The sequence below is a fragment of the Polistes fuscatus genome, unplaced genomic scaffold (genome assembly GCF_010416935.1).
Source record: "Polistes fuscatus isolate 324 unplaced genomic scaffold, CU_Pfus_HIC Scaffold13, whole genome shotgun sequence".
NCBI lineage: Eukaryota > Metazoa > Arthropoda > Insecta > Hymenoptera > Vespidae > Polistes > Polistes fuscatus.
This window is the reverse complement of record NW_025113031.1, coordinates 4236464-4249799: the sequence shown is the minus strand read 5'-3', so window position 1 is coordinate 4249799 and position 13336 is coordinate 4236464. Positions and strand designations below refer to the sequence as shown.

Here is a 13336-nt window from a genome sequence, read left to right as displayed (position 1 = left end):
TTATTAGCGATCGAGACGCCATATTTGTCGGCCATATTTTTTTTTAATGGTCATTTTGAATTGCAATTGAAAACGAAACAAATATCGTATTTTATTTGTCAGTAAAAAATGTGAAAAAGAAGAAACTTCGTAATGTAATCTTAAAATATATGTATAATTTTGTGTCTTGAATATTTGTTATTCATTTTTTCAAGATAAATTTGTATCATAATTTATACGTGTAATACACGGTGTGTGAAATATTTGAAATGATTTATAACTTCATGTGTGAATATACGACTTGTATACTAGTCTGACAAAAAACATCAGATCCGATTGTTCTACCTAATATTCTATGACTATGATGAGAGCTTTTTTTGTGGAATAAAAATTTCTCTAACCATGTATATTATGCATTCAAATGCATGAAATAGTAACAACAGTTAAATTACGTTGTAATATATTACATTATATTATATTTATTTGAAATTGTCAAATGTCAGTATGGTGAGTATAAATAAATGTTTAAAAAAAATGATTTATTCGAGTTTCCAATAGGGTAAGCTAAATTGTTTAAGAATATATATCCGATAACCTCCCATTTTTTTCTTGACGTTTCCTTAGTGCCAATTATTATCGTTACATTTGTTTCATCAAAGTATCTTCTGATCTTTGATATCTTATATTGTGTTCGATCGAGTCGCAATGGTGCGAGGGAACATAAATCTCTCACGACCATCTCGAAAAAAACGATATGTCGACCCCATGACGGCTGAATGATTTCAATGATTTCCATGCGAACAGATTTTTTAATCCAACTTTATTATTCTAAAGGGAATAAACGTTGAACCATCACGCGTTAAATGTTCAAAAGCATTTAACAGACAACAGGTAATATTATTACTCTAATTTGTTTGTTATTATTTGAATAAATTTATATTTTATTGAATGTATTCATTGATACGCATTGATTAATATATTGTTTTGTTAAATTATTTTGTTAGCACAGGGTAACGTTGACTCAAGTATATAGTTAATGAAATGGGTAGTGCTTGGTGGCAGTGCGCTGCATGTCTGAGAGCACAGGAAGAAGATATTTGTGAATTGCAATTAAATCATTGTAATCTTTACGATGTACCACCTGATGTGTTCATTTATGAGAGAACATTGGAGAAATTGTATCTTGATGCCAATAGAGTAATTATCTAATTAGATTTTATTCATATTTTTCTATTCGTTAGTTTAATGTGATAGTTTATCATGGAACATTATAATATATTTTGCAGATAAAGGATCTTCCAAGACCACTCTTCCAGTGCCATGAATTGAGAATACTTTCCCTTAGCGATAATGAAGTTACTGTTTTACCACCCGCCATAGCGTCATTAATTAATCTTGAATATTTAGATTTAAGCAAAAACAGTTAGTATATAAATATATATATATAGTCATTGTGTTTTTGTTTTTTAAATATTAATTTAAGAAATAATCTCATTCACGTGTTTCAGCTATAAAAGAGTTACCAGATAGCATAAAAGAATGCAAGAATCTTCGTTCTATAGATATCAGTGTTAATCCTTTTGAAAGATTTCCTGATGCTATTACGCATATTGTTGGATTACGAGAACTGTATATTAATGATGCGTATATAGAATATCTTCCAGCTAATTTTGGGCGACTATCGGCTTTAAAAACGTTGGAACTTCGAGAAAATAATTTGATGACGCTTCCCAAAAGTATGAGCCGTTTAGTAAATCTGCAAAGGCTCGATATCGGTAACAATGATTTCACTGAATTAGTAAGTATAATAGTTGACGCATAACTATTGTTATACACAAATTTTCTTTAATATAATTACATTATCATTTTTTTCTCTGTAGCCAGAAGTTGTCGGTGATCTTATTAATCTTACCGAATTGTGGATAGATGGTAACGATATAAGACGCATATCTCCAAATATAGAACAGTTGTATCGTTTAAATCATTTTGATTGCACCATGAACGCAGTACATCTTATCCCATCGGAAATTCGAGGATGGAGAGATATTTCGATAATGAATCTTTCGTCGAATGAAATTTATCAACTTCCAGATACGCTCTGTTATTTACGTACAATCGTGACACTTAAAATTGATGACAATCAATTGAACGCACTGCCAAATGACATTGGTCAGATGTCAAGCTTAGAAGAGCTTATAGTCACTAAGAATTTCCTTGAATATTTACCGTCTTCTATAGGACTTTTACGAAAATTGCATTGTTTAAATGCGGACAATAATTATTTGCGATGTTTACCACCAGAAATTGGAAGCTGTACTGCATTATCTTTGCTTTCGTTAAGATCTAATAATCTCACCTGTATACCACCAGAAGTTGGCCATTTGTCCTCGTTAAGAGTACTTAATCTTGTGAATAATTGTATTAAATTTCTACCAGTTTCTATGTTAAATTTAACTAATTTAAAAGCATTGTGGTTGAGTGATAATCAAAGTCAACCATTGGTTCCACTACAACAAGAATTTAATTGCGAAGAAGATATGATGGTACTGAGTTGTTTTATGTTGCCACAAAAGCAACGACAAGATCTTGAACGTAAGTTTTCATTTATTTTTTTAACATATAAAATGTGTAAATGGTAATTAATATAAATATTATAAATACTATTGTGCTGCTATATATTAGTGGATAATGATCAGCAAGATGAAGACTGAAATGGTAAAGTATAATTAATGAAATAAATTAGAATAAATAAAAAATGTTTAAATATATAATATTTTAGTTTGTAAAATTTATATATATATTTCTTTGTAATACAAATTAATGTGATCGTTCACGTTTATTACTTTTTAGAAATGGCACAAGCTGTAGGACCAATTTCAAGCTCAATAATTGGAACTGGGAAAAGAATATGTTTTGCTGCTGAGGTAGAATCCGAAGTCCCTAATCAACTTCATCGAGCACCTACTCCCTATCCCAAAGAATTGCGTAATCTTGCTAGGCATGCTCGCAATTTACATCATCAAACTACACACGACCAAAAAGTAAACATATTTCAAAAATTATTATACAGAGGAGGAAAAATTTGTATAATAAATAATTAATAATTTACAATTCCCCAGATGAATTTAGAACAGCAGACAATGATCAAAGAAGCTATCATTACAAAAGCTACAACTACATTAGAAAATGCATCCAAATCTGGAACTTCTTTCTCACAAAGTTTTACTAATAAGGTATTTATATGAATTAATGAAATAATGAATAATGAATTAAAATGAAATAATAATAAATAAATAATATGAATAATGAATTAATAAAACATGAATTTAATAGAAAACTTAAACAAGTATTTTTTGTTCTTACATTAGTCAAGATATGTTTCAATGTAAATGTTCTTTGATTCGCAGAGTTTATCTTTATCAGTATCGACGATTGATCATCTACCAAAAGATTGCAAGATAAATAGTTCCGTAAGGTCAATAGTACATCAAGATAAAGAACATTCCAATTCAGAAGAATCTTCAGATGAAGCTAACAAAACAGTACTTGCAAAAGAAAAGAGTCCTGATATTCGGGAAGCAAAATATATACGGAATCCATCATCAGATTACATTGCTAAGACACCTACAGTAGCAGATTATGTAAATTCAACTTGGATGCCAGATGAATATTCTAAAGCTAATATAGCAAAGATCGTTGATTCTGATAAATTTCTAGAACCGTTTAATAATACTTCTCTTATTATCGATGGCAAAAATTATGATCAAGTAAGATCTAATGAATTTCCACCAGTTCCACCGCCGTATCACATTGCAGCTGCATTCTCAAAAAAGGCTGCACTTTTTCAACAATTTAATAACAGTAAGTTCTTATATATATATATATTTATATTTCTTTCTTTCTGTTTTTTTTATTATAATAAATGATTAAAATTACTTTTTAGTATTACAACCAGAAAATCATTTAACAAACTTACAAAATACATCTAACATGTCAAACGTTGATGATATTCAACGTTCAAATGGAAACGTAGAACCTGTCAAAATAGAAGAACTTGTTAATTCAGCTATGAAAAATCCTACACTCGACGGTAAAGAAACAAATAATGGTTCAATTAATAATGGACAAAAATTATTACTTAATACCAATGATCTTGTTTCATCGTCAGAAACAACAACAACAACAAATCTTGATCAAACAATTGAGACTGATCGATTTTTTAAACCAAGTAAAATTCCAATACCAAGAACAAAACACTCTGATATTGTGAATTCTAATAGCAACAATGATACTTTGAATAAAAGTGTAAATTCGATTATGGAAGAGTGCTGCGACTTGACGAGAACATTAAACGTATTAAGTATACCAACGTCTCCTATTACAGGAAAAAAATATAGAAGTCCTCTTAGTTCACAAGAAAAAACATTGAATCAATTGAAGAAGATAGCAAATAGCAATATTTCAAATAATAATATATCATACGATAATACTAATCTATCGAACATACAAAATATAAGCTTCACCGATAACAACATTGAAAATATAGTTAAAAACGAAACTAATACAAACGATATTTCTCATCATTCGGATTCTTTCGCTACAAATTGCGTTGAAGTTGAAAACGATGCTGGTTCCGACAGAAGTACGTCACTTTCAGCTAGTAACAGATCATTAAACAACACTAATAATTTAGATAAATTACATCATTTATCCAATGAACAATTGACGTTAGAAAGAAGACCACGATTTAAGTGGATGTTCGGACCTCATAAAAATGCAAACGTAGTATGTTCATTTATAATCTATAATAATTTTTGCAGTACTATCATTTGTCGTAAAGATACGATATAATGTTTATACTTTATTATAGTTGCCTGTTCAAGTAAGAAAAAATCCTGGTCTTGGATTTAGTATAGCCGGTGGTGTGGCAGGAGCTGAAACTGTAAGTTGTATTAAACATTAATACTTTCTAATGGTAACAATGAACAAATGTTTAACATTTCATTATTCGTAATTATTCGTAACTATTCGTATATACAATGTGGTCGTATATATTATGGAACATACATGTATCTCCTATCTCAGGGTATTATTGTGACAAAAGTTAATCCCGATGGTCCAGCTCAAGGTACTCTTAGACCTGGTGATAAAATTTTAGAAGTTGACGGAATAGATTTCACCAAATCTGATCATAATAATGCAGTTGCCGTTCTTCGAGCTACCGGTGCCGTGGTATCTATGATGATCAGTCGTCATCAATGATGTAAAATTTAAAATCTCTTTGCGAGAGTATACGTCATCGTGTAAAAAAGAAAAAGAAAAAAAAGAGAAAGAAGTAAAATTGCAATCGACATAAGAACTTTCTCACCTGGATGTTCTAAAACCAAAATTTCGTAATGAATGTAATTGTATCCCAGTGTTGTATGTTTTTGCTAAGAATGCCATGCGCAAATTGGTACTTAAAAAGAAAAAAATGCTTATAGTATGCAATAACTTTAAGATTTTGAGAATGATACTTGGGCAAACTAAAATGTGATCTATAATAATAACGTTTGAATATGTTATTTTGGAAAATTTTAACATTTTTTATGGGACGAGACATAGTTATTTGGTCCTTACACAGTGTTTTTACTAATAGAAGACTAGATAAGGTTCTTTCTTGAATCTTTACTATCTTAAAAACAAAAACAAAAAAAGAAAGAAAGAAAGAACTACATATTTCTATGGAGTTCTGTGATGTTGTTTAAACGATTGAATTATGTCAACTCGTTCTCTATCACGAGAACTAAATAATGTGCCAGAAAAAAAGAAAATATTATTTATTAATTATGCACATACGCAAATATATAGATAAATACACGTACACACATATTCACACACAGACACACACACGTGTTATGCGTATAGATAATATAAAAAAAAAAAGATTTATTAAAATAATGAATAGACGAACAGGGTTTCTACAGATATACTACGTATTATATACAGGTATCTCTGAAAAATATATAATTTTTTATATTCTTGATAAATTCGTGAATAAGCTCGAAGATCTTGTTATATTATATTTTTTCTATAACTTTTTATAAATTTATATATTGCAATATGTATAATAACTTTTTGGAAAGAAGATAAGAAACAACAATATGTACAATGTGTGATATATTTTCGAATACGCAAATTATATTCCATTGAATTGATATTTTTTCATTTAATATTTGTAAGCAATTAATTATTAGTCTCACGTATAATTATCGAGGAAATATATAGAAAAATAATATTTTGTGTGAATGCGACAAATAAATTAAACAACAACAACAACAAACAACAAAATATAACTATAAAAATAATATTTTTCTGTAGGAACCTTGTTAAACGCGTAGAAAAGAAGAAGAAGAAGAAGAAGAAACAAAAAAATGATAAAGATAAAAAGGATATTCTTCTATGTGCCGTATTAATTAAATAATTTTTCTAAAAAATTCAGTTCATTATTATTGATCACATCAAAGTTTATAATATATTTTTCTATTATCTCTGACTGATCTTTCGGATTCTTTGCACAATAGTATATGTATATATATATGTAAATACATATACATATATATATATATATATATAAATTACATTTATCAGATTTAGTTTGCAGTATGCATAATGCTGTTATTTCTCTTGCCTATTATTAACAAAAGGCTCCTCCTAGTTTTTACGAAGTACGTTCTTTTTTTTCTTTTTTTTTTTTTGGTTCGACACAATTTTCTAGTATTTACTCTTTAACTTGGTACAAATGATAATTTAAAATACTAACAATAAGAACTTATTATATCATGGTTGTGATTTATCTCATGATTTTGAGAAACAAATATATATATCTTTTAGAAGCTATGCTTTATATAATGCAGTCGATAATACATATTGATATATATATATATATATATATAATATTATTATTATTATTTTTTAGTATTTTATTTTATTTTTTTTTTATTATAATTTTCTTTTTTTTACAAGTTCCATTGACAAGTAGAAAATTTACTACAAAAGTATATTATAGTAGCGTATGTGAAAAAAAAAATATTAAGAATCGTAGAAAAAAAAATAATAGGACTCGCGTAATTAATATGAATTAAGATTAAAAAAAAAGCCTGTAGAAAAAGCTAGAAATTCTTCCTTGTCATTTGTGAATTTAATTTTGAATTTATATAGAAAGAAAAAAAAGCAATAATACTCACACACACGCACATATATATATGCATATATCTCGTCTAAAATATATAATTCATATTTTAATTTTAAACTTTTAGTTGGTGTTATATATATTCATATATAACTATTGAAATTTGGTTTATATTGAAAAAAAAAACATTGCTATATTTAATATTAATCTTATTAAAATCACTTCACATGCATATATACGCACATAGGACAATGTTAGATTAGAGAGACAACTGCATTTATAAAATGAAATATTAGTATATAACTAAAAAAAATTTGCACGGTACATTGTTGCATTTAAATAATAATCACGTTTACATAGTAGTATATATATATGTAAATTAAAATTCACGAAACTGAATAGATTCAACAATATATAATTATTAATAAGATATTTCTTACGTATCTTACAACAATTATGCTCTGTATTTGTTGAATCTACAAGGAATTGTTAGTTACACGAGGATGAGAGAAATAGATTATACAAAAAAAAAGAAAAAAAAAGAGATACAAAGATGCATAGAAAAAAAAAGAAGAAGAATGCACTTATAAATGTATAGATTTTACAAGGATGAGAAACTTGCACTCTTAAATGTACACGATGATATCATTTCAAAGTTACAGTTCCTTCTTTCCTAATGTAAAAACAAAATTAGATAAAAATAAGAAATCACAGTAATTAACAGATGGGGATACAGAGAAGAAGAAATCTTTTTTTGAAATTCTTATTTCTAAATGTATAAGTATATATATATACATAGTTAATACTAGATTTACGGATATTTTGTTCATTATTTTTCTAATGACTTACAAACATTGTTAAATGGAGGATTGAGTAAAGGGGAGGAATTAATATTTACATATATTTATATTAAGTAATTAAAAACCAATATATGTTATTAAAAAATAATATTTAAGTTATATATATATACATGGTAAACAAATTTTTGTAATGAGTCAAATTGGCTCAGTCCGTAAATCTAGTGTTATATAAATATATATATATTTAATTATGAATAAGATATATAAATTGTAAGATAAGATGCTCCAGTGCAAATCTTTAAACGATATACAAGTTGATGTTTAAAAAGCAAAAGAAAGAAAGAAAAGAAAAAGAAAAAAAAATTAGCAGATCAGAAGAATTAATCTGCGTATACTAATAATACTTCCAACACACACACACAAATATACATATATAATATAAATATCATTATTTTTGTTGGCGATTATTCTTAAAGTAAACAAAAAAAAAAGAAAAAAAAAACAAAGAAGAGATGAAAAGAAGATGACGTGTGTAATACATAATATTTGATTTAATTTCATAAGATTGTATACGTGATTTTTTTTGTTTGTAACAAGGATATATACAAACAAATCTTGCAGAGAAAAGAAGAATGAAATATTTTTATCGTTTATTATAATATCTTTAAGTATAGTTAATATTATTATTATTATTATTATTATTATTATTATTTTATTATTTTATTATTTTTTTGTTTAATCTACGAGAAGAAGAGCAGCTTTGTATTCACATTTATGTAATATGTATACGTTGTGTTATATATTTATATTTAGAGAAAGGGAGAGAGAGAAAGAGAAAGAGAGAGAAAAAGAGAAAGAGAGAGAAATTCTAAACCTAGTCATAACAGACAATGACGTTTACACACATTTTAATGTATTTCTGCATTTATTATAATACGCGTAAATAGTATTGTGACATCGTAAACACACACATTTTCATTTCAGTTATTATTTTAAAATATATTCGCGTCTATATTATTATTATTATTGTATTATTATTATATAATATTATTTGTATTAGTGTGTACAAATGAAATTTGTATCCTTTTTTTTTTTTTATATATATATATATATATTTTTTTTTTGTATTATATATATGACAGACACACTATAAAAATGTCATTTTAATTTAATTGAAAATTTTTTTACAAAAATATTATTATTATTATTAATACGAAGAGAACAGGTATTGTTTTTGTCTGTGTACGTTTATTTTTCTAGGACCACCAATACAATTAAGTTAATAAAAAAACAATGAGGGTTGATGGGGAGAGTGAGAAAGAGAGAGAGAGAGAGAGTAAAAGGGGTGAGGAACGTTTTCTCGTTTTACGTCTTTTTACTGAGAATATAGAGTGAGCAAATAACAATCACTATAAACATATATATATATATATATATTAAGTATTATTAAACGGATTTGGACCATTAATATATTATATTATATATATATATATACACACTTTTTCTACTATTCTAACTATTAAACAGACTGAACTATCTTTTGGACGATAACACTTTAAGCTGGGTGTTTGACAAAATGAAAATGACTGAGTGTTTAGTGTATGATTGACAAAGAATAAAAAAAAAAAATAAACAAAAAAAATTAATGCAAAAAGCAAAAGAAAACATTAAAAGTAAAGATAATAAAAATAGCAAGCAAGAGGGGAAATAGATAAACGTTATGCGCAAATGTATATAAAATAATTATGTAAAGCGAATGAGGAAAAAGAAAAAATTCAATCAAGTGGTCGTACTCGTCCTCTTTATAATTTAAATATTATTATTATTATTATGATTTTAATTGAATTATTTGACACAATAATATTATACACGTGTGTAATTTTATTTTTATTATTAAATCTTCATCAGCGTGTTATTCTATAATCTAACATTTTAATAATAACGTATCATAGTATTCTCTGAATCGTTGATTAATTGTGTTGTTGTTATTCGATGAAGAAAAAGAAAAAGAAAATAGAAAATTAAAATTGTTTGTCAAGGACTAATTAAAAAAAAAACAATTAGTACAACCACTTTATTAGCGTGCATGTTTGATATGATTGTCGTATATACTTCAAAATATAAATACGTATATACATTATATGGTATAATTCGCTATAGATTGATGTATATATAAACAAAATAATTATTATAATAATAATAATAATGAAAAAAGTAAAAAATATAAAATAATAAGAAAAAAATGTTCGCAACATTTTCAATATGTTGAAGGGGAAAAAAAAGAACAAATACTATTTTACCTGTACGAAAAAAGATTCTATTTGGTTGTGCAGCAATAAATAAAGAAATAAATATTTACGTAAAAAAAATAAGAAAAAGAAAAATAAAAAAAAAAAGAAATAATAATATAATGAAATAAAAAAAAGAAAAAGTTGTGTCGATTTATTTCAATATACGTCGTAAATAATTTCTAAACGATAATTTTTATATATTATAAAATTTTAGAAAGATCATCTAATCATCTAATTTACATTTAATAAAACTTATTGTTAGAGATTCTCGATTCACTTGAAGTAAAGTGATCAACGTAGTCTTATCAATTTGTTATCGCAGTAAAATAAAAAAAAGAAAATCTATATTTTCATGAATCTAACATCAATTCGATGGGATGTTCCACGTAATATTTCCACAAGTTTGAATATTTAGCCATCGTAACACCATCGATCACCCGATGATCAGCAGCCCAACTAATAGCAATTATGTTTGCCGCTATCACGTTATCCTTATCATCGAAACGTGGCAATTTTTGTACTTTACCAAACGCTCCTATCACTATTTGCGGGGGTTGAATAACAGGTTTTGTGTAATTACCTCCGATCTGTAAAAAAAAATTCTTTCTAAAATTAATATAATAATAAATTAAATAAATTAATTATTAAATTTATTTTTTATATTAAAATATTAATTATATATATATTTTCTTTTTTCTAAAATTCAAGAAATTGAATTTTAGAGAAGAAAAAAATCAAATTGTAAGATTGTTTTCTTTTCTTTTTTTGTTTTGTTTTTCTTTTAAACAAAACTTACCACGCCAATGTTGGACAAGGAAAAAGTTGTGCCGGTTAGATCGGCTAATGGAATCGATGCTTTTTTACCGAGTTCCTGAAGTCTGTTTAATTGTTTAGCAATAGACAAAATACTGAGATTTTGAACGTCCTTTATATTTGGAACAATTAAACCTCCCGGAGTATCCATGGCTACACCAATATTATGCCTTTCGGAAATTTCTACCAATTGTTTTTCCTCGTCGAGTAAACCGTTTAATTCGGGAATCTTTTGCAATGCTTTCGAGGCAGCTTTTATTAGAAATGGCATTAGAGATAAAGAGATACCTTGTTCTTTGAGTGAATCTTTTACTTCATTACGACAACGTATCAATTCGGTTACGTTGCATTCGTCGCTGTAAACGAAATGTGGTATACTCTGAAAAATAATATCGTTGTGCTTTAGTTTTCAAATATTTGCGGGTTGAAATTGATAGAAAGAAAGGAATAAAGAGGAAGAACAAAATAAAAACACAGAAAATAAATGAACAAATAAATATGAACAAAGAAACTAAATAATCAAAGATCGTTTTACGATTATTCGGAATATACTTTTACAATAAATATTTTTATCATGCGAATTATTAAAGAATAAAATAAATCAAAATAAGGAGATGAGAAAATGGAAGACAACGAAAAAAAAAAAATTGATATACCAAAGATTGTGTCATGGTTTTCCACATGTGTTTAGAATACTTTTTAATCGGCATCTTTCTTTCAGTTTGTTGAGTAACCTCCTGAATTTGTTTTTTAGATTCAAGTTTTTCAAGATAAACTAATACGTCTTCTTTAAGAACACGTCCATCTTTACCAGTGGCTCTGACATCGCAAAGATTAATATTGTTTTCCAAAGCCAGTCTTCTGACAGCTGGCGTTGCAATGATCTGAATTTTTTCTGGATATTCGTCCTTGGAAGATTCTAAACTCGTTTTATCATTCTTTTCTTTGAATTTCTTGTTATCTTTTACTTCTTCTTTTTCTTCTGCTTTTACTTTTTCTTTTTCTTTTGCTTCTTCTTCCTTTTCTCGATTTTCTTCAATTTTTCTTTCTTGCTCATTTTCAACAGTGTTCTCCTCATCGAGCTCAATATCAATCAAGGGTTCTCCAACCAGAGCTATCTCATCTATCTTGTAATGAAGTTCTTTTACTAAACCGTCGTAACGACTAGTTATCGTCACCGAAGCTTTGTCACTCTGTACCTCACAAATATTATCAAATTGAGATACTCTATCACCCGGTTTTACAAACCTACAAGAGAAATTCGTACGAGTAATATTCAATTTTTTACGAATAAACGACGATTAACTCTTTAGTTCTTTATTTTCACGTTTTTACTACCACTATAAGGGTCAGTAGTTTATACAGGAACCCTTCTACAATATATGAGTCATTAATTAACGTTAATTAAATAATAAAATATGCAAATAATAACTAATAAAATTGACAAATATAATCTTAATGTTATTTGAATTTTAGTTATTAATGCAATTCCATATTGTCTTTGGTTGTTTAATATCAAATTTAATACGAATTAATTGGATTGATTAAATTGATCTTTCGACGATGAATAATTGATTATTAAAATAAACAAAGAAACAAACTAGTTGTTTATCACGTCGACAAATAAAATTAATAATAAATGTGTCTTAGGGAAGTTGGACAGGGTAACGGAACGTTATATTCCGATCTTACCGAACGTCTAGATTGAATCAGTATTGTTTTGATTACGCGTTTGAATTTAACAGTTTTAGGATTTAACAATCTGGAAATGTTAAGTACAATTTTTAAAAATATAAGAATGTATGTCTTCGTAATAATATGTAAAAGACTCTGAACTTTAACAATCGAAGTAATATTGAATAACTATGTATTAAATGTTTGATAATATGTATTTTTGAAAAAAGTCGTATTAAAATTTCAGTTGTCGAAGAAAAAGTTCCATTTAAGGTACGAAACGTTCGATAAAATCGAAATAACGTTCTAAATTCTTACCCTGTCTAACTTTTCTGCGACACATTTATTAAATAAACAAACATTTGATATTATTCGAATAATTGCAGAGTTAGTTTTGATTTGTAATTTGTTAAATCATAAGTAAAGTGAAATAAAACGTCGAATCTTGTAGGATAAAATCACTCAAAATAACACTTTACTCACCATTCCTTCACAGTGACATCTCGAATGCCTTCTCCGATGTCCGATAACTTAAACGGGACAATAGTACCTGATCGAAGAGAGCTTAACGACAGGAAACGTCGCTTTGACGTACAACCGTTTTTACT

General features: G+C 27.1%; 2 protein-coding genes across 3 annotated transcripts; one reads left to right on the top strand and one right to left on the bottom strand.

The window, feature by feature from the left end:
- Positions 1-779: 779 nt before the first annotated feature.
- On the top strand, positions 780-5445 carry LOC122513966 (protein lap1). Of its 2 annotated transcripts, none has more exons than XM_043630525.1 (11): positions 780-870; positions 984-1176; positions 1266-1401; positions 1488-1777; positions 1860-2571; positions 2830-3020; positions 3099-3212; positions 3387-3840; positions 3923-4764; positions 4850-4921; positions 5065-5445. In XM_043630525.1, exons 2-11 carry the CDS (start codon positions 1021-1023, stop codon positions 5239-5241), a joined length of 3144 nt encoding a protein of 1047 aa, XP_043486460.1. In that variant the 5' UTR covers positions 780-870; positions 984-1020; the 3' UTR covers positions 5242-5445. The 2 variants fall into 2 exon arrangements, with proteins under 2 accessions (XP_043486460.1, XP_043486461.1); XM_043630526.1 differs by having other exon boundaries at positions 784-870; positions 989-1176.
- Positions 5446-10475: 5030 nt separating this feature from the next.
- LOC122513703 (lipoamide acyltransferase component of branched-chain alpha-keto acid dehydrogenase complex, mitochondrial) lies at positions 10476-13336 on the bottom strand (the record flags this gene model as incomplete). Its single annotated transcript, XM_043630142.1, is given in 4 exon segments — positions 10476-10828; positions 11038-11433; positions 11711-12302; positions 13212-13336. Coding segments are annotated over 4 exon segments (1350 nt in total), but the record flags the coding sequence as incomplete, so codon positions are not given.

Excerpts from the sequence above, each read along its gene's own strand:
- LOC122513966 (XM_043630525.1), top strand. The coding sequence starts at position 1,021 with ATGGGTAGTGCTTGGTGGCAGTGCGCTGCATGTCTGAGAGCACAGGAA. Across the intron at positions 1,177-1,265 it reads TGTATCTTGATGCCAATAGA|ATAAAGGATCTTCCAAGACC; the intron begins GTAATTATCTAA and ends TATATTTTGCAG. Across the intron at positions 3,021-3,098 it reads AAACTACACACGACCAAAAA|ATGAATTTAGAACAGCAGAC; the intron begins GTAAACATATTT and ends ACAATTCCCCAG.